The 22,505-nt window shown below is 45.9% G+C and overlaps 2 protein-coding genes across 3 annotated transcripts in view; one reads left to right on the top strand and one right to left on the bottom strand.

Moving 5' to 3' along the window:
- ENDOU (endonuclease, poly(U) specific) overlaps nucleotides 1-13,371 on the bottom strand; it is an 81,386-nt gene extending 68,015 nt beyond the window's left edge. The window contains exon 1 of the mRNA XM_029595119.1: nucleotides 13,198-13,371. Within this exon, the coding sequence (XP_029450979.1) occupies nucleotides 13,198-13,273 (76 nt within the window). The 5' untranslated portion in view covers nucleotides 13,274-13,371. The remainder of the gene's footprint in view (nucleotides 1-13,197) is intronic.
- A 5,723-nt stretch (nucleotides 13,372-19,094) lies between these two features.
- The window catches only part of TESPA1 (thymocyte expressed, positive selection associated 1), a 145,073-nt gene continuing 141,662 nt past the window's right edge, over nucleotides 19,095-22,505 (top strand). For both annotated transcript variants that reach the window (XM_029595120.1, XM_029595121.1), the window contains exon 1: nucleotides 19,095-19,211. The gene's annotated coding sequence lies outside the window, so the exon portion shown is untranslated. The remainder of the gene's footprint in view (nucleotides 19,212-22,505) is intronic.

A 22,505-nucleotide genomic window follows, 5' to 3' on the forward strand; every position in this document is an offset into this window, starting at 1 on the left:
GTTGGAAACAGGATGCTGGGCTTGATGGACCCTTGGTCTGACCCAGCATGGCATTTTATGTTCTTATGTTCTTATGGGCGCTCAGTTTAGTGGACCCTTGGGCCGACCTGCAGGAGACTGGGAAAGATGGTCAATGTCTCTAGTATACCACAGGCCGGGAGGCAGATGTTCAGGCAGGATGTAGAGGTGCTCTTCACCCTGGAAGCCGAAGCCCCCCCCCGGGAGGAGCCCATAGGGGCCTGACCGCTGGGACTTAGGCGAGTTGATGATCAGGACTGGGAACTGGAACCAGACTAGGACAGTAGAAAGTACTGTAACAAGGCTCGGGTTCTGGAACCAGGCAGGAACTGTAGCAGGCAAGCAGGAACCAGGCAGGTACTGTAGCAGGCAAGCAGGAACGGAGCGAGTAGCAAGGCAGCTCACTCCGGGGCACGACGCAACAGGGAACCGGGAGGTAAACCCGTTGCAAGGCAAAGACTGAGTGTCCGCGGCCGGCTTATCAAGGCCGCGGCTTCTGAAGTCAGGAACTGGGCGGAGTCACCACTGGCGGGAAACGGCCTAGAAAAGTGTCCAAGTGGCGCACGCACCTAGAAACAGGGCATCCATGGGAAGCTTCCCGGTGGTGCGGCCCCCGCGGGGACGCCATCAAACAGGGCGCAAACCAGGCCTCCAGAAGCGGGAGTAGGTCCAGGAACACGGAGGTAAGGGTCTGGTCGCGGCACTCGCGGCCAGAACCACAACAACAGAAGGGATAGGCTTTGAAGTTATACTTAAAAGATGATAGTGAATACCATTTTTTAATCTCAGGGGTGAACTCAACCCAGAGCAGAAAGGGCTGAGAATAAAAAGGCTGCGGAATAAGAGGCAGTTTGCTCAGAGCGGGGGTGGGTACGAGGAGTAAGGGTGGAAGAGCAGCGAAGGTGAGAAGGGAGGGGTGTGGGTAGCTTGGGAAAGGCAGTGAATGCCTAACAGTGATCATGAGAATTTAGAACCGGTGGTGGTACCATACCGGGAGCCGGGGGAAACTGGCTACTAGAGGTGTGACATGGAGCTAGCGGGAAGCGAGAATGAGAAGGCAGGCAGCTGAATTCTGAAAGACTTGGAGGATTCTTGTAGAGGTTAAGGATAAGCCAGCCAGCCACACATTGCCGTAGTCGCAGGTGGGGGCATCTGGGCGAGAAGTCTTAGGAGAAGGCACAGGTCTCGCCGACACAGCAACAGAACTGTGGCGAGGGGAGCGCTGCTCCTTGGCCCATTGTTGTAGGCGGCGGTCAATGCGGGCAGCCATCTCTATCAAGGCGTTGAGGTCCTCCGGTAGATCTCCTCGGGGGCCCTTCTGCTCTATTTCAGGTATCTATCTTGGGATACCGGGTACTCACTCCTCGAGGGCCTGCTCTCCCTAATCTGGTGCCTGCCACTGAACAACTTCTGCCTGCCAGGACCTTCAGCAATACAGCATCTGCTTCAGTGATTACCAACCCTTTCAGCCTGTCTCACCTTCAGCTTCAGCGCTCTGTGTCTACATCCGGGACCTGTCCCTGCTAAGCCGCACTGCCTATCACCTACTCGAGTGTGAGACTGTCTCCTCTGCTGAGGACCCCTGGACTACGTCTCTGGGTTACCTTCACTGCTGCCCGCTCCCTGGACAGTACAATCGAGCTGTACAATAATACAACTTCTCTGTGTCTGCGTGTATATAGCCTAGTACTGCGGTTCCTCTCGGGGCTCCTCCCCGTGGGAGTGGCCATCACCGCAGTACCCAAGAATCCAGTCCAACATCTCATAACCATAACACACACTAACACATCCCACTACATTATTCACCTCTCACAAAATGTCATCCAGTGGTCATTTAATAGAGCTACAGTTGCAAACAGTCAAAACGTTTCCCAGACAGATCAAACATGATTAATTCCAGGTCTCCCCACCCAGCATATCTTGTACGACTAGAAACCGAACAGAAGCTTAACTTTTGGGGGTTTCCCCATACTAGGGAACAACTTCCAGTGAATACTGAGATAACCGTGAGTAAGACCAATGCTGCGTTTTAACTGGGCAGAGTTCAGGAGTGGGGCATCACATCAGCTCGAGGGGACAGGACAGCAACCCCACCGCTACCCTGGCCTTGTCAGCCCCACAGAGCTCACAGAGGGATATGTGCTGCATTCAACCAGAAACATGGCTGCCAGAACCGTGTATTATGCCGCTACCATCTGATTTGAGAAGATGTGAGTTTTGGTCACTGTGACCGCTTGTGGATTGGAATTTGTCACTATCTGTAAATAAACAGATCTTATGCAGCCGCCACTGAAGTTGCAGTCCGACCTTTTTTTTTTGGGTTAAGAGTCATTTCCGGCAGAGAGAGAGAGAACTAACTGTACTGTTCCTGGGTCCGTGCAGTACAGTCGAGGCTTGCAATCCACAGAGAGGTCTAGTCAGCCCTAAAAACTGTGAATAATTCACCTCAGGCTGGTCCATTACACCATCTGGGTGACCAAGGCTACCTACTGAACCCCATAGCCTAGCTGGGGATTGGAATCTACCTGTCAGCCACGAGCCACATTAAGGTGAATGTTGAAGTCACCTAAGAAAAGAGCAGGGAAAGGGGGTCAGAGGTGAAAGAAGAGAATACAGCTTGGCCTCGTTTAAGCCAGAGGTTTGTCCGGGCGGTGCACGATGAGAGAGAAAAATGGAGTAAAGTGAGAGATACAATGCTCAAACGATGAAGAGACGGTAGGTGGGTTAAGGAAGGGGGTTAGAGGCAAGAAAGAACCAAGATGAAGGTGTCGAAAGGTGCTACCACCCCACTGCCACAGTTCAAGGGCTGGGCAGAAAAAGGAGAAAAGGGAGGGAACGTGCCGTAGGGGGACTGGCAGCGCCTTGGAGGGAAAGTCAGGTCCTGGTTACAGCAAAGAGTGACAGATCAGAAAAGAGGGAAAGGCTGCAGGTGACGATTTGCTTTTTTTTGGCTAATCCGAACACTGCTGTTGTAGTAATAATACGACTCTTGAACATTTTGGCAGTTTTGCTGAACTGACCATTAATTTTACTAAATCGGAAGCACTTCCATTACTTGCAAGTACCCAACGGGTCTGGCGGGGCATGTTCCCATATCTGCTTCTTCTAAATATTTGGGGATTACATTTTCCTTCTCACATTTTGGATATATGTTCTTTAAATATTGATCCCATTCTAGATTAATTTCAGCAGCACTTACAGCCTTGGATGGAGATCCCCATTGGCAGGAATTATTCAAGACGGTGTTACTTTCAAAGTTATTATATTGACTTCAAATGCTCCTTTGCTGGCTAGTACATAGGGACATTGTGAGAAACTGAAATCTATGTTGTCTAGTTCTTTTGTGGAAAAATAATATCTGTGCATATTAGTTAATGCTACTCTGTTGCAGGAAGTTTCTAAAGGGGGAATTACGTTCCGAGATTTCAGATTTTATAATGCTGCATGTCCGCTTTGATTTGGTTGGGAACGATTAATGGGAGAGCTTAAGTTTTGTACTTCTAATCTGGTAGCGTCAAACTATTCAGCCTTTTTCTCCTTGGGGCGTCTTCCATATGCCAAACCACCACTTGCCTGCTTCTCCAAGAAGTTATCCATTATCAGTGGCAATGAAATGGGCATTGGCATGATACCGTGCATGTCACTGGTTGGGTATGTCCTGGTAGTATTCTGCTTTGCTACCTTTGCTAGGGAATCCCCGTTTTGCTCCTAGAATACAAAGTAGTATTTTTCGTTTCTGGTATACTCAAGGGATTACAAGACTTGTTTGAACTGCTGAGGGAAGACTTTCATCTCCCTAGTAAACATTTCTATACCTGTTTACAGGCTAGGCATTATACACTGGAAATAAAGCATCAAGACCCTTCTATTTTGGGTTCTGAATCCCTGGCGAATTTGATCATTGGGATTGGCTTGCTGGTACAAAATGAGACTAGACAAATCTAAAGCTGTGGCATCAAAATGGTCGACAGAGCTAGGCACTGAAATCCCAGTAACAGATTTGGGGAATTTATTTAAAGCTCTAATCTCTGTATCTCTTGCTTTCCAGCTTCGAGAAATGCAGTTTAAGATATTGCATAGAAGCTATTTTGATGTCACCAAAGTTTTTTTAAAATGAGACTAAGGGATTCTGATAATTGTATTATTGTCATATTATTAAGGGGACTTTTACTCATAGCTTCCTGTTATGTGTTAGATTGCATGAATATTGGGAAGCAGTGATTACAGCAATCGTGGTGTTGCTGTTAAACCTCTTTTACTGGTTTCATAGATTGAACGGCTGGCTTCCCAATTTATAAAGATTGCTCCCATAGTTGCTAGATTAGGTCTATTGAAATTCTGGAAAGAAGAGGAAGGCGTGTAGATGAATTTCTTTGTGGGAGGTCCCGCCACCCTTTGCAACATTTTCTGGGAATTCCATTAGATTACACCAAATCTGCCGTTTTTTTGCTGGTTTTAGGAATACATTACAGCTTTGGATTGTCTCCGTCGAGCATTAAAAAGGCATTGGTTTCCAAAGGACTCTTTTCTTAAACATTTCCTCTGAAGCAGGCATTTGTGTGCCGCAACAGGGTTTTACTGGGATCTATTTATTTATTCATAAACTTTTCTATACCAATATTCGTAGCGACATCATATCGGTTTACAGCATAACAGCAGGTGGAAATTACAATGAACAGGTATAGGGGAGGGGATACATAGGAACAGTAAGCTTAGCAAGGAAGTGTAACGATTAAACCAGTCAAACATCAATCACTTAAATAACAATAACATCCGTTATAATTATTTGGAACCAGTTCTCCTAATTTACTGAAGTCTGCTCTTATTATATATTTTATTAAAAGTATCTAGAACCCTTTTCATTACTGGAAAAAAATAAGAACATAAGAACATGCCATACTGGGTCAGACCAAGGGTCCATCAAGCCCAGCATCCTGTTTCCAACAGTGGCCAATCCAGGCCATAAGAACCTGGCAAATACCCAAAAACTAAGTCTATTCCATGTTACAGTTGCTAGCAGTAGCGGTGGTTATTATCTAAGTCAGCTTAATTAATAGCAGGTAATGGACTTCTCCTCCAAAACTTATCCATTCCTTTTTTAAAACACAGCTATACTAACTGCACTAACCACATCTTCTGGCAACAAATTCCAGAGTTTAATTGTGCGTTGAGTGAAAAAGAACTTTCTCCGATTAGTTTTAAATGTGCCACATGCTAACTTCATGGAGTGCCCCCTAGTCTTTCCATTATCCGAAAGAGTAAAAAACCGATTCACATCTACCCGTTCTAGACCTCTCATGATTTTAAACACATATCCCCCCTCAGCCATCTTTTCTCCAAGCTGAAAAGTCCTAACCTCTTTAGTCTTTCCTCATAGGGGAGCTGTTCCATTCCCCTTATCATTTTGGTAGCCGTTCTCTGTACCTTTTCCATCGCAATTATATCTTTTTTGAGATGCGGCGACCAGAATTGTACACAGTATTCAAGGTGCGGTCTCACCATGGAGCGATACAGAGGCATTATGACATTTTCCGTTTTATTCACCATTCCCTTTCTAATAATTCCCAACATTCTGTTTGCTTTTTTGACTGCCGCAGCACACTGAACTGACAATTTCAATGTCTTATCCACTATGACGCCTAGATCTCTTTCTTGGGTTGTAGCACCTAATATGGAACCTAACATTGTGTAACTATAGCATGGGTTATTTTTCCCTATATGCATCACCTTGCACTTAGCCACATTAAATTTCATCTGCCATTTTGATGCCCAATTTTCCAGCCTCACAAGGTCTTCCTGCAATTTATCACAATCTGCTCTTGATTTAACTACTCTGAACAGTTTTGTATCATCCGCAAATTTGATTACCTCACTCATCGTATTTCTTTCCAGATCATTTATAAATATATTGAAAAGTAAGGGTCCCAATACAGATCCCTGAGGCACTCCACTGCCCACTCTCTTCCACTGAGAAAATTGTCCATTTAATCCTACTCTCTGTTTCCTGTTTTTTAGCCAGTTTGTAATCCACGAAAGGACATCGCCACCTATCCCATGACTTTTTATTTTTCCTAGAAGCCTCTCATGAGGAACTTTGTCAAACGCCTTCTGAAAATCCAAGTACACTACATCTACCGGTTCACCTTTATCCACATGTTTATTAACTCCTTCAAAAAAGTGAAGCAGATTTGTGAGGCAAGACTTGCCTTGGGTAAAGCCATGCTGACTTTGTTCCATTAAACCATGTCTTTCTAAATGTTCTGTGATTTTGATGTTTAGAACACTTTCCACTATTTTTCCTGGCACTGAAGTCAGGCTAACTGGTCTGTAGTTTCCCGGATCGCCCCTGGAGCCCTTTTTAAATATGGGGGTTACATTAGCTATCCTCCAGTCTTCAGGTACAATGGATGATTTTAATGATAGGTTACAAATTTTTACTAATAGGTCTGAAATTTCATTTTTTAGTTCCTTCAGAACTCTGGGGTGTATACCATCTGGTCCAGGTCATTTACTATTCTTAAGTTTGTCAATCAGGTCTACCACATCTTCTAGGTTCACCGTGATTTGGTTCAGTCATTCTGAATCATTACCCATGAAAACCTTCTCCAGTACGGGTACCTCCCCAACATCCTCTTCAGTAAACACCGAAGCAAAGAAATCATTTAATCTTTCCGCGATGGCCTTATCTTCTCTAAGTGCCCCTTTAACCCCTCGATCATCTAACGGTCCAACTGACTCCCTCTCAGGCTTTCTGCTTCGGATATATTTAAAAAAGTTTTTACTGTGAGTTTTTGCCTCTACGGCCAACTTCTTTTCAAATTCTCTCTTAGCCTGTCTTATCAATGTCTTACATTTAACTTGCCAATGTTTATGCATTATCCAATATAATTCTGTTGGATCCTTCTTCCAATTTTTGAATGAAGATCTTTTGGCTAAAATAGCTTCTTTCACCTCCCCTTTTAACCATGCCGGTAATCGTTTTGCCTTCTTTCCACCTTTCTTAATGTGTGGAATACATCTGGATTGTGTTTCTAGGATGATATTTTTTAACAATGACCACACCTCTTGCACAGTTTTTACTTTTGTAGCTGCTCCTTTCAGTTTTTTTCTAACTATTTTTCTCATTTTATCAAAGTTTCCCTTTTGAAAGTTTAGCACGAGAGACGTGGATTTGCTTATTGTCCCCCTTCCAGTCATTAAATCAAATTTGATCATATTATGATCACTATTGCCAAGCGATCCCACCACCGTTACCTCTCTCACCAAATCCTGTTCTCCACTGAGACTTAGATCTAAAATTGCTCCCTCTCTCGTCAGTTGCTGAACCAATTGCTCCAAAAAGCTATCATTTATTCTATCCAGGAACTTTATCTCTCTAACGTGTCCCGATGATACATTTACCCAGTCAATATTGGGGTAATTGAAGTCTCCCATTATTACTGCACTACCAATTTGGTTAGCTTCCTTAATTTCTCTTAGCATTTCACTGTCAGTCTGACCATCTTGAACAGGTGGATGGTAGTATACTCCTATCACTATAGTCTTCCCCGACACACAAGAGATTTCTACCCATAAAGATTCAATTGTGCATTTAGTCTCGTGCAGGATGTTTATCCTGTTGGACTCTATGCCATCCCGGACATAAAGCACCACACCACCTTCCGGGTGCTCCTCTCTGTCCTCTCTGTATCTCTGCACACATGCATGTGCATTGGGATAAGAAACTGTAGATGTCATACACATGTCCTGTATAGACAGCATAAAGTGGCCTCTTCCCCTTATAACTCCTGTTTAGATATTTCTTCCCTTCCTTTTTTTCCAACACTATACATCTTATTTGGTGCTACTCTGATGGTGCTGCCTCTCTGTTGCTGTTAGCTCATACGTGCAGCCCATACTTCAAAAGGGAGGATGGCATATTTGTTGCTTGGTTCCACCCCTTCTTTAATAAGCCTTTTAATGACTGACTCACTGTGTTACTGGTGGGTAATTATTATTATTATTCACTATGATCCTTCCTTAAAGAAGCTTTATTCCTACCACACCCAGATGCCACATAGGAAGGTTGCAAGCTGCTCCCTGTAGGACTCTGAATATCGCAGAGACGTAATTTCCAGCATGAACCAGGACAGAGACCAGGCCCCAGTGGCAACCAGTAATGAGAATCGATTGATATTGTGATGCAGCTAATCGGACAATGTAGAATTCCAGGCCACTCTTTGATTAACTAAGGGTCTGATACAAAATGGTGTATCCAGCAGAGCACACAGTTTTATCCGCAGTTGGGGGGCACATTTTTGTGTGGAGATGAAACTCCTGGTGCAACAAGGAGTTTTACATACAAAGCATGTGCCCATAAAACTGTGCGTCCTGCTTAGCGCCCTCACATGGAAATCCCATACAAATGAAGGCATTAACTGTCATCCCCAATGCAGAGAGGTGCGCTGGCTTAACTCAGGTTTTCTTAATGTTGGAAATTTTACTACTGGTCAGAGGTGGAGTAAAGTTTCCAGCGCTAGTGTCAGTCTATGGGCAGAAGCTGGGTTTCTGGCACTGGGACCTGTAATCGGGATTTGTAAGCAGGAAACATGCTTTGCACACACAAAGTATGTCATCTGTGCATAAATATTATTTATGGACACAAAACAAGGATAAAATGATTTTTATGTGCATAAATCCTATCCAAGACTCCCCTTGCCACCCGAGTTAAAATATGTGTTCAGCCTGTGCTGAACTCAAATTTTTACATCTCAATTCTTCAGGGAAATGATTTCTTTTACTGTATTTGGAGTTAAAAAATGTTTAGCACCTCCATTAAGAAACTATGCACGGAATTTCATCACATATTCTTAATGCAGGGCTTATTGCATCGGCCCACTGAGGGACTGCAAACTCCAAGGACTGACAGACACACAGCCTGTCTTCTCTAGGGCTGAATAGCTTGGGGGACTGGCAGAGGAACATAAAATCTCTCACCTCTAGGACTGGATGGCTCAGGGGATGGGCACAGGGATACAGAGCCTCTCACCTCTAGGACTGGATGGCTCAGGGGATGGGCGCAGGGATACAGAGCCTCTCACCTCTAGGACTGGATGGCTCAGGGGATGGGCACAGGGATACAGAGCCTCTCACCTCTAGGACTGGATGGCTCAGAGGATGGGTACAGGGATACAGAGCCTCTCACCTCTAGGACTGGATGGCTCAGAGGATGGGTACAGGGATACAGAGCCTCTCACCTCTAGGACTGGATAGCTCAGGGGATGGGCACAGGGATACAGAGCCTCTCACCTCTAGGGCTGGATGGCTCAGGGGATGGGCACAGGGATACAGAGCCTCTCACCTCTAGGACTGGATGGCTCAGGGGATGGGCACAGGGATACAGAGCCTCTCACCTCTAGGACTGGATGGCTCAGGGGAGGGGCACAGGGATACAAAGCCTCTCACCTCTAGGACTGGATGGCTCAGGGGATGGGCACAGGGATACAGAGCCTCTCACCTCTAGGACTGGATGGCTCAGGGGAGGGGCACAGGGATACAGAGCCTCTCACCTCTAGGACTGGATGGTTCAGGGGATGAGCGCAGGGATACAGAGCCTCTCACCTCTAGGACTGGATGGCTCAGGGGAGGGGCACAGGGATACAGAGCCTCTCACCTCTAGGACTGGATGGCTCAGGGGATGGGCACAGGGATACAGAGCCTCTCACCTCTAGGACTGGATGGCTCAGGGGATGGGCACAGGGATACAGAGCCTCTCACCTCTAGGACTGGATGGCTCAGGGGATGGGCACAGGGACACAGAGCCTCTCACCTCTAAGACTGGATGGCTCAGGGGATGGGCACAGGGATACAGAGCCTCTCACCTCTAGGACTGGATGGCTCAGGGGAGGGGCACAGGGATACAGAGCCTCTCACCTCTAGGACTGGATGGCTCAGGGGAGGGGCACAGGGATACAGAGCCTCTCATCTTTAGGACTGGATGGCTCAGGGGATGGGCACAGGGATACAGAGCCTCTCACCTCTAGGACTGGATGGCTCAGGGGATGGGCACAGGGATACAGAGCCTCTCACCTCTAGGACTGGATGGCTCAGGGGATGGGCACAGGGATACAGGGTCTCTCACCTCTAGGACTGGATGACTCAGGGGATGGGCACAGGGATACAGAGCCTCTCACCTCTAGGACTGGATGGCTCAGGGGATGGGCACAGGGACACAGAGCCTCTCACCTCTAGGACTGGATGGCTCAGGGGATGGGCACAGGGACACAGAGCCTCTCACCTCTAGGACTGGATGGCTCAGGGGATGGGCACAGGGATACAGAGCCTCTCACCTCTAGGACTGGATGGCTCAGGGGATGGGCACAGGGATACAGAGCCTCTCACCTCTAGGACTGGATGGCTCAGGGGAGGGGCACAGGGATACAGAGCCTCTCACCTCTAGGACTGGATGGCTCAGGGGATGGGCACAGAGATACAGAGCCTCTCACCTCTAGGACTGGATGGCTCAGGGGAGGGGCACAGGGATACAGAGCCTCTCACCTCTAGGACTGGATGGCTCAGGGGATGGGCACAGAGATACAGAGCCTCTCACCTCTAGGACTGGATGGCTCAGGGGAGGGGCACAGGGATACAGAGCCTCTCACCTCTAGGACTGGATGGCTCAGGGGATGGGCACAGGGACACAGAGCCTCTCACCTCTAGGACTGGATGGCTCAGGGGATGGGCACAGGGATACAGAGCCCCTCACCTCTAGGACTGGATGGCTCAGGGGATGGGCACAGGGACACAGAGCCTCTCACCTCTAGGACTGGATGGCTCAGGGGAGGGGCACAGGGATACAGAGCCTCTCACCTCTAGGGCTGGATGGCTCAGGGGATGAGCACAGGGATACAGAGCCTCTCACCTCTAGGACTGGATGGCTCAGGGGATGGGCACAGGGATACAGAGCCTCTCACCTCTAGGACTGGATGGCTCAGGGGATGGGCACAGGGATACAGAGCGTCTCACCTCTAGGACTGGATGGCTCAGGGGATGGGCACAGGGATACAGAGCCTCTCACCTCTAGGACTGGATGGCTCAGGGGATGGGCACAGGGATACAGAGCCTCTCACCTCTAGGACTGGATGGCTCAGGGGATGGGCACAGGATTACAGAGCCTCTCACCTCTAGGACTGGATGGCTCAGGGGATGAGCACAGGGATACAGAGCCTCTCACCTCTAGGACTGGATGGCTCAGGGGATGGGCACAGGGATACAGAGCCTCTCACCTCTAGGGCTGGATGGCTCAGGGGATGGGCACAGGGATACAGAGCCCCTCACCTCTAGGACTGGATGGCTCAGGGGATGGGCGCAGGGATACAGACTAGAGCCTCTCACCTCTAGGACTGGATGGCTCAGGGGATGGGCACAAGGATACCAAGTCTTTAAGTTCTGTGAATGGATGGCTCTGGGGATTTCTCAAAATATATTGCACTTCTAAATCATTGTTAATAGTATTTAAAGTAGAGGCCAGCTCAGTGGTTCAGTTGGTAATTGTGCACTTCCATACACAATGCCCCTAATTCAGTCCCTTTCCCTGGGTCAGCTGGCTGGGGATGCTGCGGAGGAATAGTCATTGCTTAATGGTGACATCTAATGTCCGGATTCAGGGCCCATGACTGCAGAGCTCCAGAAGAAGCCCTGGTGCGTGGTCTCCCGCCCATTACCGTCACTGCAATAAATGGACTAGACATAAGTTGGGAGGGGATATAAGAGGGAAAACATTATCCCTGATTGTGAATGAAGGCTCATGGGGCCAAATACCAGCCTTGGTTCCAATTGGGCTTTCAGCCCAAAAGAGCTGGAGGATACTGTCTGGTCAAAAATAAACACAGTATGTAAATTAGGTTAAACATCTAAGTTCTGTCATAAGTGCAAATTTGTCATATTTGTAATGCTACAGTGATCTTTAATTGGTTCTCAAAATAGAACAGAGGCCAAGAAAATAATGGAGATAAATACTGACCTATCGAAGGACTTTTAAAACAGGGTTGACGTTTGTGAGGGAAGTTTGCACCGCTGCCACCTGTGCTGTACTTTTTCTGTAGTGAGGCAGTGTGTGTGTGTGTGTGTGTGTGTGAGTACAGCTTGCACTGCTGCTGTCTGTGCTGTACCTGCTCTGTGGTGGGGATGTGTGTGTGTGTGTGTGTGTGTGTGTGTGTGTGTGTGTGTGAGTACAGCTTGCACTGCTGCTGTCTGTGCTGTACCTGCTCTGTGGTGGGGATGTGTGTGTGTGTGAAGCTTGCACTGCTGCTGTCTGTGCTATACCTGCTCTGTGGTGGGGCAGTGTGTGTGTATGTATGTGAGAGCAAAACGTGCACAGCTGCTGTCTGAGCTGTACCTGTTCTGTGGTGGGGCAGTGTGTGTGTGTGTATGTGTGTGTGTGTGTGTGTGTGTAAAGCTTGCACTGCTGCTGTCTGTGCTGTACCTGCTCTGTGGTGGGGATGTGTGTGTGTGTGTGAAGCTTGCACTGCTGCTGTCTGTGCTGTACCTGCTCTGTGGTGGGGTAGTGTGTGTGTGTGTGTGAAGCTTGCACTGCTGCTGTCTGTGCTGTACCTGCTCTGTGGTGGGGCAGTGTGTGTGTATGTATGTGAGAGCAAAACTTGCACTGCTGCTGTCTGAGCTGTACCTGTTCTGTGGTGGGGCAGTGTGTGTGTGTGTGTGTGTGTATGTGTGTGTGTGTGTGTGTGTGTGTGTGTGTGAGCAAAGCTTGCCCTGCTGTTCTCTGAGCTGTACCTGTTCTGTGGTGGGGCAGTGTGTGTGTGAGTGAGGGAAGCTTGCACTGCTGCTGTCTGTGCTGTACCTGCTCTGTGGTGGGGATGTGTGTGTGTGTGAAGCTTGCACTGCTGCTGTCTGTGCTGTACCTGCTCTGTGGTGGGGCAGTGTGTGTGTGTGAGAGCAAAACTTGTACTGCTGCTGTCTGAGCTGTACCTGTTCTGTGGTGGGGCAGTGTGTGTGTGTGTGTGTGTGTGTGAGGGAAGCTTGCACTGCTGCTGCCTGTGCTGTATCTGTTCTGTGAATTAATAGAATACTTCAGTTACTTACTAGTCTGCCAGTCTGGTATTTTGCAACAGCATTAGATTTTACAAAAATAATTTTGCCTGGATTCCCGGTTCATTTGGAATGTAAAGTTCCTGTACTTACTTGTACTGGGACAGGTCTCAAAGGCAATGCAGCCGGTGATCCCAATAAAGGCAATGGCCAGAAAATAGACCTTCATTGTCCTCCAAAGCAGAAGATGCAATATAAGCTGCTTGTCCCTTTCACAGTGTAGCTCTCACTCGACTCTGAGAGCTACTTCACCCTCTGTGTCTTTTGTTGTCCTGTGAAAAGAATGTGCCTCATTCTAGGAGGAGGCTACAAGAGGTGGCCCGCCCACTTACTGTACATCAGAAACTGGCAACACCGCATGCATATATATGTAATCAGTGCAAATTGTGACACCTGCCTTATTAATGTAAGCAATGCAATTTAAGAATCCTTCCTGTGTGACCTGAGTACTGAAATACAAGGTCAAGCAGTGCCTCTGGGCTTGTATCCATACCGTTCAATTACCTCCCCCCCACTTCCCCTCCCCCCTGTCAATCCCTCAGGCCTTCTGGCTGTTAACTTCCAAACAGCCGGCTAACTTTAAGAGAGTAATGGATATTGAGCAGCACCCCTGCGTCAGTGAATTTCCCGACTGGATAGGTTTATCTGGCTAACCTTGCTAGCCAGACAGCATTTTTTCATATCCTCGGCTGGCCACACAAAATATTGAGAGGGTCTTGCCCCTTTTGCGGGCCGAGTGCCAGTCTCTCAGTTCAGCAATGTTGGTCAAGCAGATGGTATGGTAGGTCCTGGGCTAGGGGCAGAATTGGGTGCCCATCCTTTTCTTAAACTGGAAACGGGAAGTGGGGGGGGGGGGGGGGGGAACGACCCCCGGGGTCTGCCACCTGTGAGCCCTGCCCCTCTCTGCGTGCTTGTTGCTGGTAAGACAATTTATCCCACAATTAAGACCCACACCAAGTTCTGCTTCAAAACATCTGAACTTTTATTTCTGGGGTAAATATTTACAAGATGACAGAGGGTAGTAAAGGATTACTGAGTTAATCAGAGTCCACAAGCTTTCACTGCCAAGATACAGCTTTCATCAATCAATTACACAGTTATCAACAACTTGTATCAGACATCAAAGACTTTTCCCGATCTTTCAGCAAGCTCTACCTTATTCCTTCTTCGTATTCCAATAGAAATATATTGCTGACATTTCTGCAGCACCTCATAAATCCCATATTCACAATATCCCACGCCACCATCAGTAGGATACATCAGCATCAGCTTCCTTCTGAGCCGTGTACTCGCACAGCAGGCCCCTTTCCTAAGGTGTAGTAGCAGTTCTGTCCCCAGACAGCATTCACGGACTTCCCCAACATCCCTGGTACATCCCTCCCGGTGAGCTCCTCTCTAGTCCATTATCGTCCAGAACTTGGAATAGGGTCAACTCCTCCTGGTCCCTCGTGCAAACCCAGACTGAGTGCCCCTGATGATTCCTTCTGAGAAGAATGTCTCTTCAGCCTTGGGCCTCTCCCCGGCGTCACTAGAACCCATCATTAACTTCATCTACAAACTTCCCTATTAAACAATACACAAAGGGGTTTACAGCCATTCCTTATGCCCTCTGGTGCTGGTTAAATGGTACTGCACATATAACATTTTTTTTTCCAATGTTCCCATAAAGACACTCGGGGGGGGGGCAGTGCCCTAACCAAAAATCTCTCCCAGACCATATTCCAAGACATGGATCCAGTCTGAGAGTCCATCACATTCATATTTTGTCTCTCTCTTTCTCTCTTGGTTATCTTCTCAGATTGCTTTTCCTGTTGTTTCTTTCCTTTATCTCTGTTTTCATCACCATTGCCTCCTTTTTATCTGTCTCTCCAGCTCCTGTGATATCTCCTTCATATCACTTTTCAGCATCTTTTTCTCCGCCTCTCTCTCTTTTGTCCCGACTTCACCAATTTTTTCACTTCTTTTCCTCCTTTCCCATCTCTTTCCGTGTATCTAACCGCATTGATTTTCCCAGCACTCTACCTTCCCCCTCTAACTTTTCACACCCCCCCCCCCCACCAACCCTCCTCTCTATCTCTCGGCTCTTCCAGCCCTTCATTTCCCCCTTCCCCCTCTTTCTCACTACTTCTAGGGCTCTCATCTTTCTCTCTGTGTCTCCCTTCCCTTCCTAGCCTCCAACTGTCCCCTCTTTGTCTCTCAACTTATTCCCTTCTTCACTTCCCTTCTACCCTCCATCCCCTTCTCACTCACTTCCCAATCAAAACATTTTGATCTACATTGGAGGATTGCAGACACATTCATAAGTTATAAACTTGCTCTTTTGCTTACCCACTCTTGTGTACTGGAAATAAAAGTAATATATGTAACCCCGGTTACTGCCCTCGTTTCGCAGGACCCCAAGAAGCTCAACTGTAATAGAAATTTAAGTTGGTAAAGATCCTCTGCTGATGTTACTATTGTCTGAGTATCCAGAATTTCCTGGTAGGGGGGGGGGGAATGTGGGGGGGGGGTGTAGATTATCCATAAACTGGTGGATAGGATGATAATTTAGTTTAGTTGTGGTAGTGAAAAGTCAAATTTTTCATACTTTTAAAGTAAATACTCAGTATTCTCCTCCTTCCTTGATTTCGTACCTGGCTGGTACCCTTCTTACTCCTCTCTTCCCTTGTTGATCTCAGCGAGATGGTTGCAGATACACCTGATTGGGGCCACTGGTCTTCTTCCAACTTCTCTTATTCTTCCGTCCCCAGGAATGGATGATAATCTATTCCTCCCTGAAGGGAGAGGCACCATTTTCTCAAACTGGTAGCAAACAGGAGTGCCTGGGCCCTAGAGTACTCGGGAAAATAACACAAGAAGGGAAAAGGGAAGGATGGAAATAAATGTCCTCCTCCAAACAAAAGGTGTCCAAAAAGCATGTGAAAAATAGAAAAATGTTCCTAAAGTTTTCAATTCACCCAGATCTCAGTCCTAGAGACCCAAGGGTTCATCCCTAGGAAAATGAACCATACTGCAGCAGCAAAGGGACATGCTGCCCCTGGTAGGGTTAACTAAAGAATCCACAGATTAGGATGGTGGCAGGTGTTTAAATAGTCTAGTTGCTCAACGTCTCAGTCTCCCACATGGGTGAGCTACAGCCCACACTAATATTATTCTGTCTTTTCTCCCTATAAAGATAAGCAAATCCTCTTAGTAGGAACCCACAGGGCTCTGTACCTACATATCAGGAAAGAAGCAGTGGAATAAAAAGGGTTTTCCTACCCTTTTAATGAAGCAGTTAAAACTGAGAAACATCAAGGGTGGCTTTCCTGAAAAAGCTGGCATGGGTGAGCCCCCACAGTGGGCCCGAGTCATCAACTGTTTTCCATCCAATGTGTGAATGTTGTAGCCTCAACAGGAAGCCTGAGGATGAGGCCACGATCAGTGGTTGCTCATGCTGGAGTCATCATCATCATTATTGTCACGGATAAGCTTGAATGTGAGTAAGCTTTGCAAACTGCCCCAAAATACCTAGAAAACAAGGAGTGGCTGACTTTGATGAATAACAGCTGTAACGAATTTCTGGGTAGTAAGTGTCCGTGATGATCAGTGACAGTGCTGTCAGGAAGGCTAAATATTTTCTTCGGATAGTGGTCAATATAAACAATATAAACATCTTATGTTGCATATACCAACCTGACAAACCACAAATCGAATCCTCCATGATGGATTATTTGTTGAAATATATAAGGCTTATGATCCCAAAACCGGGTAAAGCAATTTGAATGATGTAAATAATCCATCACGGAGGATTCGATTTGTGGTTTGTCAATTGAGTCAATAATTCCTCCAAAGCATTTGATGCTCATTTTGAGGGTTGGCATATACCAACCTGGCATAAAGCTGGCCCATTGGTGCTTTTCTCCTAACAGGAGATAAAAGGGGACTGTATTTTTCCTGTACTCTTCCAAGTAGTTTTCAAGCATGGCAGAGGTAGAATATGCTCTACTAGTCAAACTTGTAGCCCAGTCTTTTTCATGCTCTTGTAAACCATACTAAATATCCTTCCTCATTCCCAAATTTTAATTATAATGTTTGTTTTGCTGGCCTATGACTGACTGCCACCAGGTTGTACAATGTATATTAAATAAGGTGGACTTTATTGTAGCAGCAGGTAGAGAAGGAAATAAAGTGGAAGAGCAGGTTTAGTCAGCGTATTGGGCCAACCCAGTCCCTGAGGAGACATTTTCCATAAGTAGCACCTCATAGTTGTGTGATAATTGGGTGGGAATGTTTGGGATTTTTTTTCCCAAGTTTGGTTTTCTATTTTTTGGAATACTTTATGAATACTCATTGCTGATTTAACTTTTGTTTGTAACATGCCTTGAGAAGCTGGGATAATAAGGTGAGAAATCAAGCTAACAACAACATAAATAAATAAGTAAATTAATTAATAAAACAATGACTGTACCTGAGGGGAAGAAGGATAAGGAAGTATATATTGCACTAGGCCTGCTGGCTGGGCTCTTCCAAGCCTAGTTTACCCCACTGCATGCATGGACATAAGCCAGGATTACGACAGCCTCATCCGCAGCAGTGGACCGGTTGGCGACCCTTAAAATGGGGATCCTGATGCTGTTGCTAAAATACAGTGCTCTGAGTCACATGTGTAATTGTTGCTTCACGGGGCTTATCCTGAACAGTTTTAGGGTTCTTTCAATCTGTGGTCAGTCAGGGGTTGCAGGGGACCGCAGGTGAAAGCACTGAGGATGAACGATCATCTCTATACCGCCACAGTTCCACTAGGGTCAGTACCTGGAATAACTGCAGACAGTTCTCAAACTGTGGTTCCATCTCTGGTCTGACTTTACTGACGCAAGACATTTATTTACATGCTGCTTCTCTCAGGAGCCATCAGTGTACACAAATCTTAAATTTTCTGTGTTAGGTATTTGGCTTAAAATTCACATTTCAAGAGTCTTACTGCCTTCCACTTATCTTCTCACAAATAAGCACAATGAGAGTCTATGTTCCTTATGTTACTCTGCAAGGGCATCCTCCTTATTACTCACAGTTCTGGATATGGTTTATACGTGGGGTCTCTTCTTCCTCCTAGGAGCCCACAGTATTTTTTTTTCACTCTCCCATGCTTCCAGGAGAATCTCTCTCGCTCAGCTCTTCCTTTCATTGCCTCTTTCTCACACACTCACTCACACACTCACACACACACACTCACTCACACACTCACTCACTCACACACACACACACACTCACTCACACACTCACTCACACACACACACACACACTCACTCACTCACTCACACACACACACTCACTCACACACTCACTCACTCACACACTCACTCACACACTCACTCACACACTCACTCACACACACATTCTTTTTCTCTCTCTGAACATACATCTCATACAGATGCTGAACATCTCCCTCTAGAGCCATGCGCAAAATATTCCTTGGGGTAGTGCCACTCTGGGCCTAACATGTAGACGTCCATCATTTTCCAGCCCAGGGACTTCACATGCTGCAGGTCTTTGTATCATAATTTAAATCTGTAGGGAGCCTGTTAACAAGGTGAACACGGGAGCTTGATGCTGGAACTCTTCCATTTCGTTTTTCAGCAGCCACACAGGAGGAATGACTCAGCTGAGGTTGGCAATGTAGGTGCTCACTTTTTGAATTGTCTCTTGAAGTGGATTGGTAAGACTTGCAGCAGTAGGACATCAGTTTCCACTGAACTAGAGTCAAGCAAACTGCTCCTAGCCATGTGTTGTCATTGGCTGGCCGCTGATTTATGCTGCTCCAGAAGCTTCCCTAGCATAAAAAAAAAAGATGAAACTCTAGCTTCCTGCTTCAAGTCCATGTAATTAATTTTTTCTGCTGTTTTTGCCAAATTTCCGCACAGAATGTCTGAAATGCCCATAGGATTTAGTGGCAGCAGTCAGTATCACCTGTATAATCCAGTCCTTATGTTTTTCAGAAACCAGTGCACAATCAAGCTAAGGGTATGCACACAATGGAATGTGGCCATCTCCCATCCTGAGTAAACACAGATTCCTAGTTTTACAGACTGAAATGATAAGAGACATTCAGTTCAGATACCTCAAAGGTAAGGTAACCCCATCCTCAGGGTACATAAAATGATGGGAGGGTTTTCCCTATTGGAGTAAGGGTCCACCTCCCAAATTTGTTTAGTGGGTTCCAAAGTATGAGTCATGCAGAGTGAATTGGACCCAAATAGAGACAGCAGGGGCAGCTCACGTTTTCTTGACTGGTTAGAGAGAAAAAACCCATCACCGACTCCTCCCCTCCATGAACCCCGGCTCTAAATGCTATTCCCTAGTGCTGGCATCCTAAAGCATCGAACAGAGCCACATCACACTTAGATAAACCAAACTCTTAACTTTATTTCTGGTTCTGCTGCCAGTCATTATTTACAGGAATAGAACTGGGTAGGCAAAATATATCTTTTCTTAAAACCAGGACTTCATAGATTTGATTAGGGCTGAAATTGGAGACTGTCAGGTGCACCCCCTGACAGAGGAATGTGCTGATTTGCTACATTGGGAGACCCTGAAAGTAATAGTGGGAGGGAGAATTATATCTTTTGCTAGTTTTAAAAACAAGCAGCATACGGCAAAGCAAAGAAAACTCATGGAGAAAATTAACACTTTGGAGGAAAAACATGAGAAAGCTTGTTCACATCGAACATATAAAGCTTTATCCTTGGCCAGAAATGACTTAGCAACATTACAGACTTCACAAATTGAAAACTCCATGAGATATACAAGGCAAAGGTTTTATGAAAGTGGAAATAAGCCTGGAAACATGCTGACCCAATTAATAAAATCTAAGTAAGCCTCACCTGTCATTATTAGCTCTCAGGCCGATACAGTAAGGACGTGGGAGAAAAAGTGCGGCAGTGCCGGGCGCACCCTCATTTGCCGCACGCACAGTCCGGATCACATACCGCTCGATACAGTATTTAAATGGCATGCAAATGCCAGCCGCGTCCAAAGCGCGTCCAAGAAGCGTCCATGAAGCGCAATCCATTTTACTGTATAGAGCGCTATACAGCGCCTATACAGTATCCTGGGTGCGCTGGTATCTGTCATTTGAAATGACAGGTACCAGGAATGACATTTGAAATGACAGGTACCAGGAAGTGGATCCCAACTTAAAGCAAATGAAGCAGGGTAACCGCGGCCGCGCTTTACTGTATAGGCCTGTTAGAAGAACCAAAGATAGCAATTGTCATTATCCCCATCAAATAGTAGAGGTTTTAAAAGAATACTTTACAGATTTCTATAGGGACCCAGGAACAGCAACAGAGGTTGAAACTGAGACGTCTCTGGGCAAAGTTAATCTCCCCAGGGTGTCACAGAAAATAGCAGATCGGTCATCTGCCCCGGTTAGAATAATGGAGATAATTCAAGCTATAAAATCCCTATCTCTTAATACAAATCCTAGTCTGGATGGATTTCCATTAGATTATTAAGCAATTCCAGGCAGAACTGGTCCCATTATTAACCAAGTTACTTATTTCTACTGGGGCTCAACACTCTATTACTGGAAACTTGCTAGATGCAGTAATCACTTTAATTTACAAACTGAGCAGGGACCCATTAGACTTCAGCTCTTATAGACCGATCTCGCTTTTAAATGCAGAATATAAAGATATTGGCAAAAGGACGTCAGTTGCACTTAGAAAGGATTCTACCAACCATGATAGATGCTGATCAAATGGGATTTGTTAAGGGTTGCACTTCCACAAATAATACCAGAAGACTTATAAATATTATCCATTTGGTTAAGAAGCATGGAATCCCTGGGGTTGTTGCTATCGTTGGGATACGGACAAAGATTTGACAGGATTTCTTGGACATTTCTCTTCGCCACACTGAAACGCTGTGGTATATCTGGGTGGACTGGAGCTTTATATAGGAAACCCAAAGCTCGAATACTGCTAAATGGCTATTTATCTGAGTCATTTGCCTTTGCCAGGGGATCGAGACAGGGTATCCTTTATCACCTTTACTCTTCAATTTGGCATTGAAACCCTCGGCTCAGAAGATCAGAGAGGATAGGAATATAAAAGGATTTAGAGCAGATTTGGTAGAGCGTAAGAACCTCATTATATGCAGATGATGTTCTTCTATTTGTCACTGATACCGAAAGATCAATTCTGGTATTATTGGAAGTGCTAGGTGGGTATGGTCTGGTGTCGGGATATCAGATTAATTACAAGAAGTCTGTTTGGCTTCCCATAGGACCTAAGCTGGTTTACGTATGTTTTTCCTTAGCCAACTTGGAGTTGAAATACTTGGGAATTTATGTTTCTAGTAATGTATTGGATTTGTTTAAATTATCCTACAGCGGTTAAATGAATACAACGGGACTTATTGTCCTGGTCCCCTTTACATTTATCCTTCTTGGGCAGGGCATACCTATTAAAGAAGCTGGTACGTCCCCGCCTATTATATCTTTTCCAGCATATCCCCAGAAGGTGTTTAGAGATATTCAAGGATCGATGTCCTCATTTCTTGGCTTACCTTGCAGCTTCCTAGATATAATGGGTGCCTGGAACTGCCTGACCTCTTTTTATATGATTTGTCAGCACGATTGGTAGCGCTGAGAGCTTGATTCCATAAAGATGAATCCTCAGTATGATTTGACCTGGAACAAATCCAGGCAAAGGGATACGGTTTATCAAGTATGGTGAGCCTACCTGTGGGATGAGCAGTATTTTCAAAAATTCTTAGGGCCCATTTCTGTATGATATGAGGTATAATTTTAAAATTGTTCAAGATAAGACCGGAAGCAGTGTCTCCCGTATCTGCACTGTTGGGAAACCCATCTTTATATCAGCGGCTACTATGTCCGTAGGCATGTAGGGTTGGCATAGAAAGGGACTTTAGTTTCTGAATTAGATTTGGCAAGGTAGCTCTTTTAGGTCCTTTCAGGATTTACAGGCACAACAACATGTGGCCTCACACTCATTATATGTATTTGCAATTGAGCAGGGATATTCTACGGCTTAGAGGGGACATGGGGGTGTTGCGTGCCCGGACAGGGTTAGAAAAGTTAATTACACAGCAAGAGATTAAATCCAAATTCATTTCCAGATTATATTTATATCTTCAGGATGAAACACAAACTGCAGAGATGTTAGTTTCATTAAATCAAAGGGGGAATGCAGATTTGTCCCTTTAGCTAGATGAGGAAGACTGGAGGGAGATATGCCAGACTGAAAATGTCTGTCTGCAACAAAAACGGAGAATTGATGTATAGATTGTTGCATAGAAGATTTAAGTACCATCATTTTTCTCTAGGCTGGCGTGGGGGGGCAGGGGTCCTATATCCATATGTGGTGGGAATGTGCAGAGGTACAGAATATTTGGGA

The sequence above is a fragment of the Rhinatrema bivittatum genome, chromosome 3 (assembly GCF_901001135.1).
Source record: "Rhinatrema bivittatum chromosome 3, aRhiBiv1.1, whole genome shotgun sequence".
NCBI classification, from domain to species: domain Eukaryota; kingdom Metazoa; phylum Chordata; class Amphibia; order Gymnophiona; family Rhinatrematidae; genus Rhinatrema; species Rhinatrema bivittatum.